Here is a 23,838-nt window from a genome sequence, read left to right as displayed (position 1 = left end):
TCGTTATCTTTTCAAAGAACGAGTTTTCATTTCATTGATCTTCTTCTGTATTTTTTTTAGTCTTTTATTTATTTTTCACCCAGATCTTTATTATTTCCTTCCTTCTACTAACTTTGCCCCCCACCCCAAGCCCTTTAGGTGTAAAGTTAGATTTGAGACTTCTCTTGCTTCTTGAGTCTTTATAAACTTCCTCTTAGAACAGTTTTGGTGCATCCCATAGATTTTGGAAATTGTGTTTCCATCTCCATCTTCATTTGTCTCTAGGTATTTTTTATTTCTTTGATTTCTTCAATGACCCATTAGTTGGCTAATGGCATTTTATTTAGCCTCGACATGTTGTGTTTTCTAGGGTTTTGTTGTTGTTGTTTTGTTTTGTTGGGTTTTTTTTTTTTTGGCTCATAATTGATTTCTAGTTTTATTTTCTTGAGGTCAGAAAAGATGTTTGATATGACTTCAGTTTTCTTAAATTTCCTGAAACTTGTTTTGTGGCCTCTCATGTAAACTGTCCTGGTGAATCTTCTATATGCACGTGTAAAGAATGTGTTTTCTGTTGTTTTGGGATGTAATGTTCTGTATATATTTGTTAAGTCTATCTGTCTAATGTATTCCTCAAAGTCACTGATGCCTTATTGATTTTCTGTCTGGATGATCTACCCATTGATATAAGTGGGAATTTTAGTCCCCTACTCTTACTGCATTACTGTAAAATTCTCTCTCTATGTCTGTTAAAATTTGCTTTTGTATTTAGTGCTCCCATGTTGTGTGCATGGATATTTAGAGCATTTATATCTTTCAGCTGGATTGATGCTTTTATCAGTATATAATACCCTTCTTTGCCATTTTTACAATCTATATTTTGAAGTATCTTTTGTCTGGGAGCCCCTGGGTGACTCAGTCACCTAAGCATTTGATCCTTAATTTTGGCTTGGGTCATGATCTCAGGGTGATGAGCATGGAGTCTGTTTAGGAATCTCTCTCTCTCCCTTTATCCTCCCTCCCCAATTCACACTCACTCCCTCTCTCTCAAATAAATAAACAAACAAACTAATTCTTTTGTCTGGTATAAATATTTTACCCCAGGTCTTTTTTTTTTAATCTCCATTTGTATGTATAATCTGTTTTTATCCCTTCACTTTTGGTCAGTGTGTGTGTCTTTACGTCTGAACTAAGTCTCTTATATTCAGCATAAGGATGAGTCTTGTTTTTTACATTAATCACTTACCGTATGTCTTTTGATTGGAGCACATATCAACATTTAAAGTAATTATTGACATATATACTTACGGTGTTTGGTGCATTGTTTTCTGGTTGCTTTTATAGTTCTCTTTTCCTTCTCTCATCTATTGCTGTCTTGTGACTTGATGACTTTCTTTAGTGCTATGTTTAGAAACTCTCTCTCTCTCTCTCTCTCTCTCACTCTTTTGTGAAATTTTTCTAGGTTTTTTGCTTCTGGCTACCATGAAGTTTATATATAACATCCTATATATATAACAATCTATTTTAAATTAATCGTTGCTTGAGTTTGAACACATTCTAAAAGCACTATGCTATATTTTTACCGTTCTCACGTTTTACATATGTCACATCATATTACATTTTTTTGGTATATGTATCCATTAAATAATTATTGTAGATATAATTGATTTTACTACTTTTGTCTTTTAACCATCATACGAGCTTCATAGGTGGTTGGTCCACTCCCTTTACTCCATTTGCTTTTACTAGTGAGATTTTTTCTTTCATAATTTTCTTCCACTTATTTTTCCTCTTAAAAAGTCCCTTTAACATTTCTTATAAGGCCAGTTTAGTGGTGATGAACACTTTTAACTTTTGTTTGTCTGGGAAAATTGACCTCTTTTTCAATTTTGAATGATAATCTTGTGGGGTAGAGTATTCTTGATTATAGTCTTTTTCTTTTGGCACTTAGAATATATTATACCACTCCCTTCTGGCCTGTGAGGTTTCAGCTCAAAAACCAACTGAGTTTTGGGTGTTCCCTTGTACACAACTAGTTGCTTTTCTCTTGCTGCTTTCAAGATTCTATATCTTTAATTTTTGATATTCAATTGTAATGTGTCTTAGTATAGGCATCTTTGGGTTCATCTTGTTTCAGGCTTTCTGTGCTTCTTGAACTTGAATGTCTGTTTCTTTCCCCAGGTTAGGAATGTTTTCAGCCATATTTTTCAAATAAATCTTCTGTCCTTTTCTGTCTTCTGGCAACTCTATAATGCAAATGTTAGTATGCTTAATGTTTTCCTAGAGATTCCTTAAGCTATTATCATTTTTTTAAAATCTTGTGTGTTATTCCCAGTACCCTGTCTTCCAGATCACTGATCCACTTTTCTGCATTTTCTGATCTGCTATTGACTCCCTTTCAGGTATTTTTTTATGACCATATTGTATTCTTCAACTCTGATTGGTTCTTTTTAATATTTTCTTTCTCTTTGTTGAAGTTCCCACTGTATACATCCATTCTTTCCCTGAATCCAGTGAGCATCTTTATGACCTTGACTTTGACCTCTTTATCAGATAGAGTGCTTATATCTTCATTTTGTTTAGTCCTATTTAAGGATTTTTCTTGTTCTTTTGTTTGGAATATATTCCTCTGTCTCCTCATTCTCTCACTCTCTGTGTTTGTTTCTATGTTTTAGGTAGATTAGCTACATCTTCCAGTCTTGAAGAATATGGTGTCATGTAAAGGGCGTCCAGTGGAGCCTAGAAGTGCAGTCCTTCTTGGTCACCAGAACCAGACATTCCAGGGTCACCTTGTGTGGGCTGCATGTGCCTTCCTGCTGTGGCTGGAACACAGCTGCTGTGGGCATACTTTTGGGTGAGGCTAGTCACTTTGGGGGTGCACTGCTCCTGGTAGAGGCCGGCGACCTAATGGAGTTAGGCAGGAGCTGTCAAAGTAACTTCGTTGTCCTGGAATAGAAGTGTTTATTCTTAGAAATTGCTATTTTAAGAAAATGATACTTTAAGAAATGGTAAGAGGGTATTTTGGAGTGAGTCTCTCAAAGGGAGTAGGGAAAGGAAAGCCTCTCATCTTTATATTTTCTTCTCCCAAGTGTCATTGCTTTCTTACCTTCTCAACGTTGTTCTTGGCAAAGTGTATGTATTCTTGTGGGGTGTTCCATGAGGAACCAAAAAATTAGAGTAGGGCATGTTCATCAGTTTATATAACTCACTAGGGAAGCCCTAAGCTACTCAGCAAATTTACAGTGTGGTTGTTTTCATGCAACCCTCATGTCAGACCTTTACCCTTAACTTTCCATGAGAAGAAAAAAGCAAACAGCTACAGATCTTTATATTAATGACACTGTTCATATATAGTCCTCCTGTGAGCAGCTGTCAATGATTCTGCTAGTCAATTTGGTTTTTTTTTCACTCCTCCAACATAATTCAAGTCTATAGAATTAGAGAGGTTAATAGTTAAATTACCTTTATTAAGGGTTCGATTGCAATCCTCAATTAGTGCCAAAGTGTTACAGTCCTTTGTCTTATTTACTTCTTATTTTATAACATTTATTCATTTATTTTGGAGACAGGACTTTGACCAGTGTCTCTTCACTTAGGGATTCTAATGTATGCCTTGGAAAAGCATACCCAGCCCTTCCAGGAAGGTTGTACTCGCCTCCCTGGCATCATGTTCTGTTTGATTTGGAACTTCTTGTCAAAGCCTGGGGCATATCACACAAAGAAACCATTCAGGCAGGGTGTTATGCATGAGATTTTGGTGGGGGGAGGAAGGGGGGCGGGGAGAAGAAGAAGAAAAAGAGAAGAAACTGTTACAATATGCTAATCTTTAAGTGAATCAAGAGACAACAGCATGGACCAGAGAAGACTCTAAAGGTCTGTTTCTTAGCTAACTTCTTAGTAACCTGCAGTGAGCTACTTGGCATCTGTGCTCAGTTATTTCACCTGTAAATAAGGAAGAATATTAACTTCATTGCTTCCATTACAAATTTATCACGGAGATCACCAGGAGACGTTATCACAAGACAACCACAAAATAGCAAGTAGCACTTACCTAGCACTTACTTATCATGGGTCAGACAATATTCTCAGTGTGTTAAATGTATTAACTCATGTAATCCTCCACAACTATTAAGATAGTCATTGTTAACATATAATTCTCAATTTATAGATGAACAAACTGAGAGAGCGGGTAGATAAGATCCTGCTGTGACATAGCTAGTAAGTGGCAGCCAGGACCCGAAGTCAATAATAATATTTAATGGTGTGTGAATTTTACCACTTATTTCTCTATAAAACATGCTACTATGCTATCATCTCAAAAATGCAATGATAATGGGATTTCGCTTTTATTTATATATAATATAAATTTTTCAGACCTTTGGAAAAGAATTTACATAGGTATAAAAGTCATGTTCTTTAAGAATTTAGACATGGAATTTGGGAATCACTCAATCCCAGGTCTGTCTGTGTGCCTTATGGAGTCAGGAGGCTGGCTCTTGTAACTTAGTGTCATTGTTATCAGACCTTGGACCAATTCCATCGTCAGGCAGCTGGACCAACTATACAGTTAGATCAGTTGCTATGTCTATTTGTAAAACAAGTCAAATTACTTTGCAGGGATAATACCACATTTGGATGCATAATATCCCTTATTAGTCTCCTGAGAAACAGAGTTCCACAGGATCCGAGAGGTTAGAAGTCACGTGAGTTCCACTTTTTTCTAAATTGCATAGGATTTACAGCCAGTTGTGGTCATTTCTGATACCCTGGATTCCTGTTCCATGATAAAGAAAACACCTCAAATTTGACTTTAACCCAGAAGTCCATGAATTCCATAGGCATAGTGTGATCAAAATGCCTGCAAGGCACAGATGACGGACATTCTCATGGTACAACTGAATTTGCTACCCTAAGTAAAGTACGGTGGTTTTTATTCTGTTGCAAAACTGAAACTTAAGTTCACAACTGACATTGCTAGATTAGCACACTCATGTTGATTTGACATGTTCCCAGTGGTTACAGGGCTTCTCCTTCTAGAAGGTTGGGGAAATATGTGCATGTGTGCACTGCCCACCGTCCGTCATTAGAACTTTGGGAGTAAATAAGGCAAATGTGCAGGATCAGGGGAGGTCTCGGTGAACAGCAGGTTCACCTTGGAGACTGGGGACCTACCTTGGAGACTGGGGCTCAAGGACACAACTGTGCTCTCTGGAAGGACTGAAGAAGCTCAGCAGGGCCCATGACCCAGAGCAGCTAGAGTAGAGGGAGGATGGGAAATAACAAGAGACTCGGGCCTAGGGGAAGAAGGAAGGGTCTCAACAGGCCCCGAAGCCATGGAGAAGGACAGGGCTCAGGCAGCAAGACATACAAGCCCAAAGAAGGCAGCAGGCTGAGGAGCTGATGTTGATTGATACTGGGATCCGAGTGGGATTGGTTCCAGAGTCTGGGCTCAGCTGAACTAAAAGTGGAATCCGAATGGCTCCCGTTTCAAAGGGCACAGGGCAACATGCAAAGGAAGCCAAGCTTACCATTAAGCAATCGAGTCCAGAGCAGCTAAATTTTTAGAGCCTTCAAGTTTGGCTTCATGAAATGCTCACAAACTGTTCACATGACTGTAACTAGCCCAGATCAAGAGAGAATGTTCCTGGAAATTCCCCTCATGTCCCGTCCTGATCATCTCACCCCTTCAAGGACACAATTACAACCAGACTTCTAAGTTCAGGGGTTCAAACAGGAAGTTTCTAAAAATTGAGTTTCTGGTACTTATAAATCAGGAAATCTGCATTTCTGCCATCCTTTGAGGTCTCAGATCCAGCAAGTGTGGGCACGTACTCTCTGCAGGCAGGGAGTTGTCCTTGCTGAAGCAGGAACGGCTGTCCCTTAGGGAGAGCATGGCCTCGCCAGGACCACTTGGCTTATCTTCTGTGGTCACCTGCCTGGCCCACCCATATAAGAGCTTGCAACACTTATCTTTTTCTATTTCTTGATCCCCGTTTGTACTTTTGACCACCCCGAGTCTTAAGTACACCAACGTAGTATTAGATAAATAAATACATCAAAAAGGAAAAAAATTACTCCTGCTTCATCGCTCTTCCTCATTTTGTACAAATGCCCTGTATTTGTATAATCTTGGCCAAGATTTGTGTTTCTATCTATTTAAAATATATGCAGAATATTTACCTACATAGTAAGGTCATACTTTACATTGCAGTAAGAGTCAGAAGACTTGAATTCTACTCTCACAATCTGCCACCAACAAGCTGAGTGCAACAGCGTCTCCTTTTTTAAATGTACAACATAAGAATTTTGCCTAAATGACCTCTCAGGGCCCCATAAGTTGGGACATTTAGTAATTTTGTGGGTATATAGTGAGGGTGCCCTTGAGTTCATGCAGACAGAGGGGAGACTGAAACTGCATGACCTTCTTCTCGTCCTTGCTGGGCGAACACAAGTCCAAAGCTGTGCAGGTATGTGGGACATTCTGGAGCCCAGAGGCATAGCAAGGGAAGGAAAGTGGGAGCCATCCTCCCTGGATGTAGGCAACCAGGGGTGAACATCTATAGAGAAAGGAAAAACAGTGATAAAATAGACTCTAATGAGATCATCTTTTTATTATCACCCTTTGCCAGCAATTATCAACAATGTAGGTGATCAAATAATCCCCCCCCCATATTTTGTTGGCCGAGTTCTAAACCATTGCTATAGTTACTATTGAGCTTCTAATAACTTCTTTGAAAGTTTTAAATGAGCGTGGATTTGGGGCACCTGGGTGGCTCAGTCGGTTAAGTGGCCAGCTGAGTTTTGGCTCAGGTCATGATCAGGGTCATGGGATGAGCCTCCTGTCGGGTTCCTTGTTCAGAGGGGAGTCTGCTTGAGATTCTCTCTCTCTCTCTCTCTCTCCCTCTGCTCCTTGCCCCACTCATGTGCATGCTCTCTCTCTAAAACAAATCTTCAAAAAATAAAAAATAAATGAGGGAATATTTGGAACTTACTCCTTCCTAAGCTTTGTATGCTATATGGACAACTCCCATATGGACATTGTCCATCCAGATACACCCAGACTCCACTGTGTGCACTCCTTTGGGAGAAAGTTCATAGTGGCTTGAACTCCTCTGAGAGGGCTTATGGTGCAGTTCGTGTCTGTACTCTCTGGACATGATGTTCTCCTGCATTTAAACAGTAAATTCAGAATGAACAGTGGCATCCTTGAAACCACAAGGACGGACAACAACCTTGAGTGGCTCTGATGCTGCCATTCTCTGTGACCCCTTAGGGACTGCGAGACAGGGTGAACTACGAGAAATAGTCTTGTTATTTGGCAAGTGAAAATTTTAGCTCATAATGTGCAATGAGCTAAATTGCTGAATTGGAGTAAAATCTTTGAAAATGAAATATCATCCCTCTCAGTGAGTCATTGTTTTCCGACTGAAGAATGAATGCAAAAAATAATCCCTGAAAATAATTTTCCTGAATTCCTGAAAATTCCTGAAATATAATTTCTGAAAATAATTTTCATGGAGGAGAAGAGTATCCAAAATTTACCTGTTTTAGGTACAGAATCCTCTGGTTCGTTACTACTTGAGTTGCATTGTTCTCTCTTCACTTTTGTCCTAGTTACTGGCCAACCGCTTCCCAAGAATAAGCGTCCAAAGGAGCCTGGAGAGAATAGAATCAAGCCTACCAACAAGAAGGTGAAACCCAAAATTCCTAAAATAAAGGACAGGGATGCAGCTGATGCCCCACCAAAGACTCAATCTATAATGATACATATGATGGATAAAGGCCGCTTCCAGAAGCCTGCAGCAACACTTAGCCTGACGGCAGGCCAAACTCTAGAGCTTCGTTGTAAAGGGAACAAGATCGAATGGAGTTATCCCGCCTATCTTGACACCTTTAAGGACTCTCGCCTTAGGTGAGCATTTGTTTGTTTATTTTTACTTCTGTTGGTCAAGGGTTTCATGTTAAATATGGTGTTGTTTCTGCCATCTACCATTTCACCCTCATAGCTTATAAAAAAATGAAAACTCAATGAGTAAAAGCCATAGATTTTATTTCTTTGTCCTTTTTTGAAAAAGTAATTACTGCAAATACTATCCACATGGGTTAAAATGGTGAAATTTTATTGGAAGCCAAAAGACAAATAATTGAAACCATGATGCATAGATATTGAAGAATTCATACCATAAAAATAATGAGCCCACAATCACTGCTTTCTGTTATTTTTTATGTTATCATGATGAAAACCGAAATGTTCTAACTGGAGATGCCTATAAGCACATTGAGGAGAAGGCAACTTAAACTGATTTTGAACTTTTCAGCTGCTTCTGATTTGTGTTTACTTTCCCGATATGTGAGGTTCATGTTCAGAGCCTCAGTTGGTGAAAGGGTCGTGTTTGAATGAGTATCCTCTGGAGCCTGGGTTTCTTGCACAGGAAAAGTGGTGAAGATAATGCTTAGGAAAAGTGTTGAAAAGCAAGAACACAGAGCACACTTCAATGCATCCTGGTAGGACCCCAGGACCTTAAGGGCTGAGGTTCCAGTGCATCTTTGTGGGGGTTCCCCAGAAATCCCCAGAGTTCCTTTTTCTCATGCACAGAATGAAGGGGGTTTGACTGCATGATTTCTAAGAATCTTTCCAGCTTTTTTTTCATATGATTCAGGAAAAGAAATCTATGCAGGATATTGTCTGGAATGACTCAAATGGAGAAAGAATGAGGATCTTGGGATCAAAAATTTTGTGTGTTCCTGACAGGTTCATTTTCCATACAAACTCCACCCCAAAACATCTTCCCTTCCCTCCAGGCCACTGGAACATAGCAGCTGGGACACTAAACTGGGGAGCATTCTTGTCTTTCTTCCCCCTCAACTCCCCTCATGCCCCCACATCCTCTCAATCCGTGAACCCGTCCAACCACAGCCCCAGCCAATGTTGCCCCTCACCTCCGATCCTGAAACACAGTAACCACACCCAGATGTCCTCCTGGGCTTCTTCTCACAGCCACTGGGCTGAGGTCTTAAGATCTGAACAGACCTTTCCCTACTTAAAGAGTAGGGCTCCACTGGGGATAAAGTCCAACATCTTCACCTGACTGATGAGACCTTCTTGAACTCAGAATCTCTGTAGAGTCACCTCTAATCTCTAGATTAGTATCTCTGCTTTCACTAGCCTGGGATCCTTTAAGATCTTCAAATGTGCCCAGCTCCCTCCAGGCCCCCTCATCAACCTGGCCAACTTCAGCCTGCCTGTGGCTTTCTCAGGGAAGGCTGTCCTGCCTCCCAGGGTTTGCTTTCCCAAGGCCTGGGATGCATCCTCTTTTGATCACTCTTTACACTTAGGACTGCTTTTTTCTTTAATGTGTGTTTTTATGGGGCGTAACTGGGTCCTTGGGATTTAGCTTTAGCTATCGAATGACTAGACAATCTTCGCCCGCTTCTGACACACATATACCTTAGAGAATAAATAAGTTAAAATACATACAAGTAATATCTCTTCATCTCACTACCTTCTTGTATTAAGACTCTTTCCCATTTTATTCTGAGGATACTCTTCTGGTGTCAGGAGATGTAATCTTGTAGAGTTTTCCTTGAGGGATATTGGGAGATATGGAATGGAGAATGGAGAGTGGTGTGTGTGTGTGTGTGTGTGTATTAAAGTATGTGTGTGCATGCCCTGCTTGGGAATCTGGAAAGATTTACTACCATTTACTACCTTTCAAATGATTTAGTTCCCAAAGTGAGATTTACATACTTAAAAAACCTCAGAATTGAGCTTTTTAAAATCATTCTGAACAGTTAATCTTTGACTCATAGTATTTTTTAAAAAAGATTTTATTTATTTATTTATTTGACAGACAGATCACAAGTAGGCAGAGAGGCAGGCAGAGAGAGAGGAGGAAGAAGGCTCCCCTCGGAGCAGAGAGCCCAATGTGGGGCTCAATTCCCGGACCCTGGGATCATGACCTGAGCCAAAGGCAGAGGCCTAACCCACTGAGCCACCCAGGTGCCTGACTTACAGTATTTTAAACCTAGATGATTTGACCCTTGAAGATACAGTATTTTCCAGAAATATTTTCAAAGTTGTATTAGCCAGAATATGTTTAAAAATATCTTAAGGACTCAAAGTAAAGTGAACATGAATCTGAATCGAAGAGAATGATCTAAGAGCTAAAAAATCCAATTTTGACTTTGTAACATTAAATTGTATTCATTCAAAGCCCAGTCAGGGTTTTATAAGAAAGTAAAGACAGATGTGGGCTTCCAAGACTTTACCCAAAAATGTGAAAAATGTGAAAAACATCTAGTCATAACTATTTCAAACAACAACAACAAAATCACAAGTTATTTGACACCAGAGATTCAACAAATTGACTCTTGACATCTTTCCCTGAACATGGTATCTTTGGAGAGAAGGGAAGTATTCATCTTGTGTTTTCTTTTCCTGTGGAATGAGTTCTTACCAGTGTTCTGACAGCTTTGGGTTTGGAAGCCCCCCAGGTGTGCTTCCAACAAAGCCTGGTCATTTTAAGCCGTTTTGGTGGCTTTCTGAAAAAAAGCTCACAATGCTACCACATTTGTCCATCAGTGTTCTGACCAGAAGAGGGGAATGGGTTATGGAACAAAGAGGTCAGGCAGAGTCATAGCTAGGCTTAATCCTGCCTTTACCACTAGGCAGCAAAGTGCTCTTTGAGCAGCAATTTGCCTAGAACCCACTTTCCTCATCTGGACTACGGAGATTATATTACCTAATGTACGTGCTGCCTGGCTTATGGCCAATGTTCGATAAACTGCAACTAATCATTACCAAGCAGTGTGTATTTCTCAAGCATGATCATCAAGGGATCTTTTGGGCAGTTAATTCTGATCAAGACTCAAATCAGAGAATGTTGCACAGCCAATGTAATTTATAATTTAGAATATCCAGAAAATACGGTACACCTCTTTCCTTTTTCATTGAACTGATCAATTCTTTGTAATCTGGGGCCTATCCCCATCTTCCCCCCATGAAAATGTAAGCTACTGGTGGGCAATATCTATGTTTGTTTGGTTCATCATCCTATTCCTAGCACTATGAAGAGTGCCCAACACACACCAAAACTCAAGGAACAGTTTTTTGGTTTCCCCTGGGGTTCGGTGGTCATTTCAGAAGTCAGTTCCTGAGCATGCATTTGTTCTTTCAACATTCAAAGATAAATATACTTAGCGCTACAGGTGCACTGCGCATATGGGTTGGGGAGTGACAACAAAATGTGACTATGTTTTATATCTACGGTGCTGTGCCACCTAGGATCCATCCCTGCTGTCTCAGAGCCTGTCCTTGCTGAACCTCATGGAGCCATTTCGTCAGCTGACCCTCCCACCCCCACCCCCAGGAACTTCTCCTGCTTTATCCATCTTGTCCCCTTCTGTGCTCATCAGACTCCAGGGTCTGTTCTTTCTACCAACCTCTTGAATCCATCCTAAGTAAGTTATGTTACCGTTTGTTTTTCCTTTATTCCTTCTTGGAAATTTACAACCCCATGAACCTGTTCACCCACTTCTTCTTGCCCCACACTTGGGTACTGAACCCTGGTGGAGGAAAGCATGGAGCTGGCCGGGCGGCTGCCATTAGACTGTGGTCACTTCACTTGTGTCGGGCACTGCTGGATAGATTTCTCTAGAGAGCTCACTTCTTCTCTCTTCCTAAACCTCTGATCTTTTCCATCTCTCTCCTTTGAGCTAATGAAATTCTCACCTAATTTACTGAGAAATTGGAGCCCTCGAATTGCTTTGACTCCATCTTACCACATCCCTTCCTTCCTTACTCTGACAGTTATAGTAGAAGAAGGGTTGTTCCTCCTGACTAAGGCCAAACTCTGCTTGTGTCCTAGATACTACTCTTGCATGCATTTTTCAGGAGACTTGAGATATAAGTTACTGTCTTCCTGTTGGGCATCTTCAACCTCCCCTTCTCAACGGGATCCCTTCCATAAGCCTCCTCCGTATTTTTTTTAAAAGATTTTATTTATTTATTTATTTGACATCGAGAGAGAGAGATCACAAGTAGGCAGAGAGGCAGGCAGAGAGAGAGAGAGAGAGGGAAGCAGGGTCCCTGCCGAGCAGAGAGCCCGATGTGGGACTTGATCCCAGGACCCTGAGATCATGACCTGAGCCGAAGGCAGCAGCTTAACCCACTGAGCCCCCAGGCGCCCAAGCCTCCTCTGTATTTCTGGCCTTAGGCCCCATGTGCCCTCCAGCCACTGTCCTCTCTCACCTTCAGAACCGGGCCCCTTGGAAGTGTCTCTCTCCACCCTCATGGTCTCCACTGTCCTCTCCTATCATCCTCCACCTAGACCACCTGACTCCTGCCCACTACTCTACATGCATTTAATCACCAAGCTCAAAGTCATTAAATCCAGGATTTTCTGTTCAGTCCCCATGTGACTTGCCCCACCAGGTCCATTCGACAGAAAGGAACACTCTGCTTTTGGCTTCCACAGCATTATTTTCTGCCAGTTTTCTTCCTGCCTCATGGGCCCCTCCTTGAAGTTTGCTTCACCAACTCTGCATTGTCCACTCTCCCAAACATTAAGTGTTGGTTCTGTGTCTTTTTCTCATTACATGCAACCACTTGCTCTCCATTGATCATATGGCAGACCTGAATCGTTCCGTTGAGCTCCCCATCTGACTGTCAGCAGCCTGCTAACTGCCTGAGCCTTTCTCTGAAAAGAACCATCTGAAACGGAGCTCATAAGTCTTCTCCATACCTGTCATTCTCCTATGTCCTTCAGTTCAGTGAATGGCACTAATTCTACCCAGTTGCTCTTAATCAAAAGCCTGGAATCATCTTCGATGCTTTCCTTTTTCTTCCATGTCCAATCAACTACTGCTGGATACCCTAGTGATTTCTTGCATCTTCCTTCTTCTTTCCATCATGGCAGCAATGACCCTTATCTCTTACGTGGACTACAGCATAATCTTGTAACTAGCTTTTCTGCCTTCAATTTTGAACCTGACCTCAGTCTTTTACATAGCAGTCAGATCTTCACAAAAGCACATCTGGTCCTGTCACTTTTCTGCTTCAAGCCCTTCAATAGAGCAATTCTGTTGCTCTTAGAATTAAGTTACAACTCCTGGTATGATCCACAAGGCCATGCGTAAGATAGCCTCTGCCTTTCCCTCCTCTTTCATTTCACTTCACCCGCTTATTCACAGTCCAGGCTCTGTGGACTCTGATGCCCAGATGTGCCAGTCTCCTTCTTGCCTGGGCCTTTGCCCATTTGCGTCTTCTTGTTTGTAAGGCACATATGGAAAAACCTGCTCACCGATCTTCAGACCCAGGCCTGTTCTGCCCTTTCAGGCCCCACCCTGTTCTAGGCCCAGTTACATACCCTCCCTGAAGCCCTCATCACCTATGGCACAATCCCTGTTTTATGTTTGTGTCCCTCACTCAGCAGCTGGCTTGGCAGAGGTGACATCTGCTTATTCACTAGCACACTCAGGCCTTCCGTTGATATCTCAGTGCAAGTGTGGTGCTGGGCACGGAGCGCAGAGTGGGTCGAAAATCAGGCCGCTGGGGTCAGGAGATCTGTTAACTCTGGAACAAGCTCATGGAACTTGAGAGATCAAAGGGAACTTAGTAGTTGTTAAGCTTAAGTGTCTCTTTTTAACAAATGAGGAAACAGAGACTCATGGAAGGTAGATGGCTGGTTCTGAGTGACAGTGGGTGAGCAGCAGCGTGGACCTGGCCTCTTGGTTCCTACATGGAGCTGCTCTTCTGTGCAAGTGTTCTGACTTATGCCATATGGGACATAGTAAGACCAAAGACCACTTTTGGCCTCATGTAGGTAGTTGCTTCAGGGAAGATAGATTTGTTGTTGACAACGACGACTACTACAACTACTTCTAACTACTACTACTACTACTTCTTCTTCTTCTTCTTTAAGAAGAAAGTTCTTCTTAAAGAACTTCTAAAAAAGACATTGGGCACTCGACTTATAAATCTGATTTCCAAATTTAAGACGCAAAACAGAATTAATATTTGTCTGCTTTTCCAAAGGGGGCACTGATTTCTTGCTAGGATAGCTTTGAGTTTAAAGTGATCAAAATTTCACACTGATTTCTGTTAACCTTTTGGACATCAGAATGTGAAAACATTACATTGGGCTACTTGGAAAGAAGAGCTCTGTCAGAAGGTCATAAATGATCCCTCCTTCTCAAACGTGGATATCGACCGCCCCCAGGAAGACCTGAGATGATGTGCGCTTGCAGGCTTCTTCAGGCCTCCTGTCCTGTGACGCTCGCTCCCTTCACAGTGACGAACTCATGTCATTAGAAGGCCCACTAGATGGCAGGTTTCAGCTGTGTTAGACTTCTCTTCCTTTCACCAGTGAAGGAAACAAGGAAGACCGGTTGGGAAAAAACGATGGCGCTTTTGTCCTGATGGTTCTCTCATCCTTTCAGGCTACTCAGTAGTCTCAGTTTCAAGTTATATTTTAAGCAGTCTAGAATTCAGTTTCCTAACAAATTAAAAAAAAGGGGTGGACATTTGCAAGCTCATGTGCACACACCAGGGTAAATTCACTGGTAGTGCTGAGTCCCGCTGAGTCTTCCCAGAGCACCCCGCCCTTGAACAGCTTAGGTGATGCTTCAGAGGCCAACAGCAATGTGAAGATTCTGTATTTCTAGGTGCTAAAATTGACTCAGATTTTAATTCAAGATTCAGTCCATCCCAGATCACATAGATCTCTGCTCTCTTTTGAGACTGGAAAGAGCAAGGATATTTTTCTGACTGTATCTGGAACCATTTATTGACTGTTCTGTTTCCTGACTCCTCTGCCTGCCCCCTTCCTGTTCTCCTGCTTTTTCACTGGCTGTCTTCCAACTGTCACTCTCCCTTAATTGTTCTGTTCTTCTTTTCCGACTGTTATTATTATTATTTAGCATTTATGATGTTCACAGTCCTATGCTAGATAGATGCTGGAGATACGGTGGTGAGCAAGATAGACACAACGTCTGTACCCGTAGAGCTTTTAACTGTAGGGCAAGGCACTATTAAAATAAGCAATTTTAATAAATAGATGTGGGAAAGCCTTGTTAGCAGAAGCACAGAGTCAGAGAGGAGAAAACTCAAGCTAATACCTGAAGTTATTAACCAGTTAACCAGGTAAAGAAGGAGATGGGAGAATAATATAAGAAAATTCCAAAAGGAGAGAACAGCGTAAGGAGTTGCCTAGAGCTGAGAGAGTATAGCACCTGGAACACTGGAGGTGTTGGGGGAAGATGGGCAAGCTCGAGGTAGTAGAGCAGAAAGGGGGTGGCCATGGAGAGATGATGCTGGAAGGTAAGCTGGAGTCTGCCTTTACAGGGCCTTGTCAGTTATGCTGAGGAATTTAGAGTGAAATGTAAGGGCCTTAGGAGTTGTTGACTTAAAGCCTTCATAAATAGACACACATAGAAAGTACAGAGAGATACATATACCCATTGTGAGGGTTATTACTCCCTACGGCCTTTAGGAGAAAGACAACCTCATTTCCCAGTGTCAGGTGTACCTTCTGTCCCTCCATGCACTTCACAACCATTTTCCACAAACTAGAGATATATTCTGGACCTAAGTTTTCTTTGCAAATTAAAAAAAAAAATTGCTTTTCTCTGTTGATACTATAAAAAAAACACTAATATAAGAATTTTCTGGACCATCTGATTAATCTCTACTAGGCAATCAGCATAATCCATTTCCATCTTTTCTGGAAACATTTTATTCCTGTCATAAGACTTTCAGAGTTCAGGGGCACCTGGGTGGCTCAGTTGGTTAAGTGACTGCCTTCGGCTCAGGTCGTGATCCTGGAGTCCTGGGATCGAGTCCCGCGTCTGGCTCCCAACTCCATGGGGAGTCTGCTTCTCCTTCTGACTTCTCTGCTCTCGTGCTCTCTCTCACTCTGTCTCTCTCAAATAAATAAATAAATAAATAAAATCTTTAAAAAAAAACAACAACAGACGTTCAGAGCAGGGGATCTTGGTACAAGGCTGAGCCAAGGAAGAAAATAAGAAATGTAAGAGAGGTGGTCCAGATGATGGCTTGAATATTAAGTCAGTGTTGGGTAAGAGCAGGCAGACACTGTAGATTTAAGCTAGCTTGTTAGCATTGTCAGAGTCTTAAAAACAAGCTGGGCTGGTGTGGTCATAAAGAAACCCCAGCTCCCCTCCCTAGAAAATCAGGGCCCAGGCATTGTCTTTCAGGATGTTTCTGTGTGTCTGGTCGGATGTTAGCATTTTCCAGTCCAGAACTTTAAGCTGGGAGGAGTGGGTGGGGCACAGGAGATCTCTTTGATGGCTGGTTCCTCTAAAACAATAAATAGCCTTCCAGAAAGAAGGGAGGGCATCTGGCTTCTCACTTGCCCAGTGGGCAACAGCTCACCCTGCCCACAGACAGCTCAAAGGCAAAGCAGACCAAGAAGCAGACAGCTGGCTCCAGGCCAACCTAATCCTTTCCAATATTGCAAAGGAGTGTGGTCTGGAGGACATTTTAAATAGAAAAGAGACAGATGTTAAGCAGTGTTTATAAACAGCAGAATCCCACTGTCCAGAAGCAATCTGCATAGATTTCGGTAAATATTGTAATATTCTAATGTTGTACTGAGCAAGATGTCTTTTTTTTTTTCCTTTGCTTTATGTCAGTCAAACAAACGTAACACCAAATTGACCATTATAATCACATTGACCATTTTTAAGTGTAGAGTTCAGAAGCAGCATGGTTGTGCAGGTTTCTTTTTAATTCAAAACTCACTTTCTGGGGCGCCTGGGTGGCTCAGTGGGTTAAAGCCTCTGCCTTCAGCTCAGGTCATGATCTAAGGGTCCTGGGATCGAGCCCCGCATCGGGCTCTCTGCTCAGCAGGGTGCCTGCTTCCCTCTCTCTCTGCTCTGACTCTCTGCCTACTTGAAGTCTCTCTCTCTGTCAAATAAATAAATAAAATCTTTAAAAACAAAACAAAGCAAAACCCCTCATTTTCCTTCAAAGTGTATTTTGCTTTATTTTCTGAGCAGAACACATGTTAAGTTTTCATGAAAACTTGGGAGCTCTCCTTTGGTTTTTGGGTTTACCTGGATGTGCTGTTTGGATCCAATTTGCAGTGGGAAGTGGAAGCATATGTTGCAGCCAAACTCTGACACTGACCTTCGAATGGATTTCTACCCCAGGAAACAGTTGAATTAAAAGTAAATAGTTGGGGCACCTGGGTAGCTCAGTTGGTTAGGGATCCAACTCTTGATCTCAGCTCAGGTCTTGATCTCAGGGTTGTGATTTCAAGCCTCACCTTGGGCTAGGCATGGAGCCTACTTAAAAGGGAAAAAAAAAAAGCTTATCCAGCTTTAAATGTACGGCTCTCTCTTCTCAGACTCAATGGCGCCCGTGCCAGGCCTTCCAACATTTTCCCCAGAGATGGATTGGTGGGGGTGGCAGGATACAAGACTTTCAGGGTGTACTAGATGTTCTGACAGTGTTCAGGTTGCAGAAAAACACAGCTCTGTTCTGTTCAGGACATGGGTGGGGAGGGAAAGAATAGAACGAGCCGCATTGTGCTGTTGTCAGGATGGAATGAGGTCATGCAAGCAAAGCTTGGCATACACAGTAAGCCATCTCAATTAAGAGGAGCTATTTTTATTCAGAAGACGGTAGAAGAATGCAGAAAGCCAATTTTTCAGGAATTTTGTCTTTAAAAATTGTTATAGACCTTTATCTCAATCTTGTATCAACTCTAGATGTCTGTAATGCTGTGGAGTGCTTACTGACATCAGGCTCACAGTCCTGAGTAATTGAAGATCCAGCTACCCCCAGTCTGCTAGGCATTAAGGTAGAGAAATGGGTTGAAGTGGATTACAGTTTGGGGGAAAATGTTTCCTGCTCTTATTTATTTATTTTTTTTATTTTTTTATTTTTTTATTTTTTTTAAAGATTTTATTTATTTATTTGACAGAGAGAGAGATCACAAGTAGGAAGAGAGGCAGGCAGAGAGAGAGGAGGAAGCAGTCTCCCTGCAGAGCAGAGAGCCCGATGCGGGGCTCGATCCCAGGACCCTGAGATCATGACCTGAGCCGAAGGCAGCGGCTTAATCCACTGAGCCACCCAGGCGCCCCTCCTGCTCTTATTTAAAAAGAATGTTTTGTTAACCAAAACATTTAATTTCTTGAGCATTCTGATAAGGCTGGGTTTGATAATCCCAGAGGTGTTGCACAACATTAAAAGACAGTAAGATTATAGTAAAGTCTAGTTAATGCATCAAACCAAAGACACTATAGGAATATCACAGCTCTACTTTTGATGATCATTTTGGAGACTGTTGCAAAATGGTGCATTGTTTATAGGATAACATTCAGGGATTGCCTGTATTGTACAAATGAAACCCTGCTTTAAAAAACCTGTATACCCACCACTTACCAAAAAATGTACGTACGTGTGAGATCGGGGATTTAATGAGCAGAAACTGAAAATGGATGTTAATGTAACATGATCATCTTCCGCCAAGTATTTAAATATGCAAAATGTAAATAAAACCATTATGAAAGGTGTGTCAGAACAGGAAGCAAGAAAAGGGGAATAAAGGATAAACCATGAAGTGGGCAGTTTTATGTTCGCTGGTATATAACTGTATAGAAGGACACATTATAAAAACCAGCTAAAGTGAGATGTTAGATTTTTGCCTCCAGATTCTGGGCTCAGTTCCCCTGATAGCAACATCCTCTAACATGGCCACTGGCCACAGGTGGGTGGGTGCGAAGTCCTACCCTCAGGAATTGGCCCAGATCCTCGGCTGTTCCTCCTACCCTCCCAGACTGTTCACTCCGCTCGGGGCCTCGGGATCCTTTCCTCTCCCCTTGCTGGTGTTTTACCGTGCAGACCCTTTGTTCAGATGGTCTTTGGGCTTAATCTTGACTTTGCCCTGGATTCTGCCTTTCAGATCACATCCTACGGTGTTATGCCTTAGTTCTGACCCCACCCGACCGATTAGTAGCCAGGTTCCATGATGCCACACTTGCCTCAGAGGGAAGGTCCGGCGGAGCAAGCTCACACTTCACGGTTAGAACCTTGCTCTTCTTTATGAACTTGACATAGTAGATGGGACAAAGCAAGAAGGGGGACCCTGTATATCAACCACAAATCATATGAAAGAATATACCCTTATACATTGATTTACGTAGGTGGCTCATGAAATGGTACGAGATACGTGATCAGCTGGTGGCCATCCTGGGGGAAGACAGGGGACCACAACCATATGTATAAAAGCAGGAGGGGTGACTAGGGTAAGTGTGTCACAGCTTGAGACTAATAGGTGTTCAGCTGAGCAGAGTGCATGCCAGATAGAATTACTGGCAGTCTAATTTATAAAGATGGCCCACTGAGTCAGGAAGGCATATGTGAAAATAACAAAACAAACAAGTAAAAGTGGTCCAGACCACAGAAGCTTTTGAACTAGTGGGATAAGGACATACACACCATATATAATTACAGAGCAACTATGGACAGTTTGTAGTCAAGTGTGAGTATGTGGGGACTGATGGGAAGGAGAGAAGGTAGCTGTCAGCAAGGGCTAGAGAGGCAGATCAGTTCTTTGAGTGATTAATTATTTGATTGCAGGACACCGGCCTCGAGGATAAGACAGATGAGGGAAGAAGAGCATAAAACCTATCCAGGGGATCAGTCTATGCCATCAGCTTGGGGAACCCCTGATTCATCCTGGATCCTATAATTTATAAATGATTAGGTTAGATCCTCAGAGGTTAAGGGATTTTTCAAGTTTGTGCAGCTTTTAGTTGAAGTAAACCAGGCTTGAATCCAAGTCCTGACGCCCCTCTAGTTTCAAGAAGACAGTCTGTTTCTTCAGGCTTGTCCAGATTCACCATCCAAGTGGCATGCGCGTGAGTGGGCACCTTGAAAATGTTAGCGAGATGGGAGATTTGGTGCATCTCACTGCTGTGAATTCCTCGTGCAGGGTATGAATGGGGCCTGGCGCACGGGCTCTGCATTCACTATTATAACTCGGCCATAACACACTCACGGTGGCTGTGCGCCAGCAGATTAGTAACCCACTGCTTGTTTTCCTAACAAGGGTGGCGGAGGCTGGCTCCATTGTCTTCTGCCCCTCCTCTGCCAGGGGCTATTCTTCCCTAGAGATGTGGCCTTGACCACGGAGCTAAGCAGAGCCTGTGAATCTTTTCTTCGTGTTATGCAGAGAAGTGCTGATGGGCTGGCTTGCTCTACCTAGTATGGTTAGAATTGCTGGAAATACAGTAATGCGAATTGTTAACCTAAATAACCCCTCTACCTCAGAATCCTACGGTTGCCAAGTCTGAAAGATGACCCGATCAGAATGACATGACAACAATGATTTGTTATTTCTATGAGTTTCTCTACACGGTGGGTGCACATCTGCTCAGCTTATCTCCTACCGTCATCCAGCAACTTCCTCTAAGTCACACATATGGTTGGAATTCGGTTATGTATTGGAAATACCACACAGGTTTCCTTCCCAGTGCTCAGTGGAAAGCATGCCAGACTTTGTTGCCAAGGGAGTCCATTCCCAGCTCTGATTCTAACTGGCTGTGTGACCTTGGGCAAGTCACTTGATCTCTATAAAATGAAAGATCCAATTAGATGATTCTTTAGGTCCCTTCTAGTTCAAAAATGACTTCTGACACTTCTACTTGATTCAGGGCAGACTATATGGGGCCAGCGAATAAGAACCTTCAACTCTGTTTCACTCATTGAATTCTGTTCCCTTCTGCTCAGTCACCTGTAACTCTCATCTGCATAGCATTATGCCAGGTAGAAGGCTCTGGAGGATACAGACAAACATAGTTTCTGCTTGGGAAGAGATCATTTCAATAGAAATAGTAGGGAGTTAGAAGTTCCATGCTGCAAATACTACGTGAGAAAGGCATTAAGTGCAAGATATGAGACGCTTAGATCCATGAGTCCTGGGGCTGCACCAACAGGACCTAAAATTTGTGGGCACTTAGGCTGTGCCAGCATCCTTCAAGAATCTCATACATTTACTAACTAATTCTCATAACCCTACAATGTAGGGACTATAATTATCTCCATGTCTCAGATGAAGAAACAGTACAGTAAGATTAAGTAACTTGTTCATGGTCACAGAGCTATTACCAGGTTCCCTGGGGAGATCCTAGGACTTGGGGAATCGACCCAGACAGACTCAAAGGAGTTGGCAAATTTTCTTGATCTTGTCACAAGAATGAATTTAAGGACAGACATGCAACATAGTAAGGTAGATGAATAACACAAAAGGGAACGATTATTAAAACAAAAAGTATACTTCGAAGATAAGAGACTGCTTGAGAGAGGGGAGAGAGAGAGAGGGAGGGAGAGAGAGAGTATGTGTATTGTGCCCACAGAGTCTGGATTTCTAGATTTTATCAACAGTTGTTAACTGGGGCCAGAGTAGTTATTGGAGCATGGAAGCAGAGTTTTGCACTTCTTCCTAATTTAGTCGAGGGTTTTCTTTCATAGCATCCTCCATCTTTGGTTTGTCTAGTTTGATCTGGCTTCTTGTGGAGTGCTGCCAGGACAGCCCTCTGACCTTCTGGAGAGCTGGTCATGCCTTCCCCACTGCTGACCTGTAGCTATCCTGTTAGAGCCTAACTGTCTACTCTACCACAGCCAGTAGTAACTGGATTTGAACCAAGGAAATCTGAGTCCTGAATGCGTGCTCTCAGCCACTCCTTAAGGAACAAAAATGCAGGCAGCTTTTCATAGGCAGAAACGGGGTAGTATAGGAACTTATTAGCAAAAGAAAAGAAAGGATTTGGGGGGGAAGGTCACCATCCCTCAGGGGGAATGGCAAGAGGTCTTATCATATAGATGACCTCACTAGTGCCCATCAGGAAATTCTAGATTCATTGGTTTAAAATTCCACTCCAGGAAGAGACAAACTGCAATTAGGTTAGGTCTTAAGTCTTGGTGGGACTTAACGTAAGTGACTCCATTTTGAGCCTATTGTTTCTTTTTAACAATTCCCCCTTTTGATCAAACTCAGCCTGAGAGACGGGATAAAGATTTAAGGCACTAGCACCACTCTTAGCCACCATGTTGTTGTAGTTCTCAAAACTTTTGGTGATCCTATTTTTGTTAAAACTCTGTGATATTCACAGGTCATGGTTTCAGGCTCACAGTTTTTTCATCAATCATCCTCTTCATTCCTTTTCTGACATTCCAGTCTTAAGAAGACATTTGCTTGGTCATTAGTGGCTGCAAACATGCATTTAAGGCTTTTGAGGGAATACAATGTGCCAGAGAGATTATTATGATAACTGTAAGCAGGATAATTCCCAAAGTTTGGAGTGCACTTTAGAGTCATGGTCCCCAGGACCCAAACCAAAGGGAGGAGACCTCTGTAGAAGGAGTCCCCCTTAGAAGCCTAGTGGCTTGCTTAGTAATTTTATGTAACTGAGTTTCAGCGTCCCCAGAAGTGTTAACCTGGACACCGTAGGTGCTATTGACCACAGCACACACACCTTATTGCTCAGCTGAAAGATAATTATGTTACCAAGAATAACACTGGCCAGAGAGTCTAAGGATCTTTGCTGGGCTGTTAGTGTCTCGGCAATGGGAGTTGAAGTGTCTCCAAGAGTTAAGGAGAGGTTTCTGATCATATTCTCATTTGTGTTTATTCCTAAGCCAGGGATCAGTTAGGTTTTTAGTGCATATGGGAAGAGAATCTCCCATCCTGAAATAAAAAGTCATCCTAAGTGCCTCACAAAGATGGGCTGGTGAGATCTCTTGAAGTCAGTGGGGGGCAAATCTGGATAATCATGGGAATGTGAGGGTGCCCATGTACTAAGATTTACATAGGCAAATGTGTCTAACTGGGCACATACTTCTAAGATGGGTCAATTGTAGTTTGCAGTGACATTGGGAATAGAGCAAGTGGTCACCGGAAAGACCAGGGGATCTCTTATACTATGACAAATCTAGCAATCTGAAATATTACCCCATTAGGAGTGCCCTGGGAGATACAGATGAGGGCATTATCTTTCAAGGCCAATGACAGAAAAAAGAAAAGAAAAAGGAGTGGGGGCTTATTGGGTTAAAGTATGAAGCCTTGATCTGGCATCTTGTTCAGAAATAGTCTACTTTGATGTCTGCTATTTCTCTTCCTTGTCAGTTTCACTTGTAGCATCTCTATAGGGCCAAAAGTCAGGTGGTGCCTTCTTTAGCTGTAAGATGTGAATCCAAGGCTCAGGGCCTTCTGGTTGTGCAGCAGTGTCCGTGGTCAGAAGCACTTGGTAAGGTCCCTTACAACAAGGCTCAAAGACCATCTTCCTCTGCTGACACTTCCAGAATACCTAGCCATCAGGCTCTAGACTGTGACCAACAGGATCCTTGGAATTGGGATCTAGGAAAATTTCTTTATAGATATTATCTTGAACATAAAACATTAAAGATGTACAGTAGGTGGTCATACTAGCATGAGACAACAAGGAACCAGAAGTTGTATACCAACAGACATTGGTCTGCTAATGACTATCTTGTATGGAGTGAGTTTATGTTTCCAGAGGATGTTCTGAGAAGGGTCAGCAAGACAAAAAACAATACCATAGGCCAGGGGATCCCAGTAGTTTTGGAAAGTTCTGAAATTTTAAATTTGAGAATTTGATGAGTTCTCTTGACCTTGCCTGATGGTTGAAGATAATTGGGACAGTGATAATTCCCAGAAGTTTGCAAAGTTTTCCTTAAGGCTTGTATGATTTTCCCAGTGAAGTGGATACCTCAATTACTAGAAATTGTGGAAAGTATACCATGTTTTCTAAAAGTTTTGTTTTGTTTTTTTCGTCACTGTGAGGGCATCAGCTTTGTAGTAGTGGAAGGCTTCA

General features: G+C 42.1%; 1 protein-coding gene across 1 annotated transcript in view; it reads left to right on the top strand.

Moving 5' to 3' along the window:
• Positions 1-23,838, top strand: part of PDGFRL (platelet derived growth factor receptor like) — an 84,660-nt gene that overhangs the window by 22,481 nt on the left and 38,341 nt on the right. The window contains exon 2 of the mRNA XM_045988108.1: positions 7,591-7,888. Coding sequence (XP_045844064.1) covers positions 7,591-7,888 — 298 coding nt within the window. The remainder of the gene's footprint in view (positions 1-7,590; positions 7,889-23,838) is intronic.

This window comes from Meles meles, chromosome 2 (genome assembly GCF_922984935.1).
Source record: "Meles meles chromosome 2, mMelMel3.1 paternal haplotype, whole genome shotgun sequence".
In the NCBI taxonomy this organism is placed as follows: domain Eukaryota; kingdom Metazoa; phylum Chordata; class Mammalia; order Carnivora; family Mustelidae; genus Meles; species Meles meles.
The sequence above is the reverse complement of the archived record's forward strand: the minus strand, read 5'-3'. Positions and strand labels throughout refer to the sequence as shown.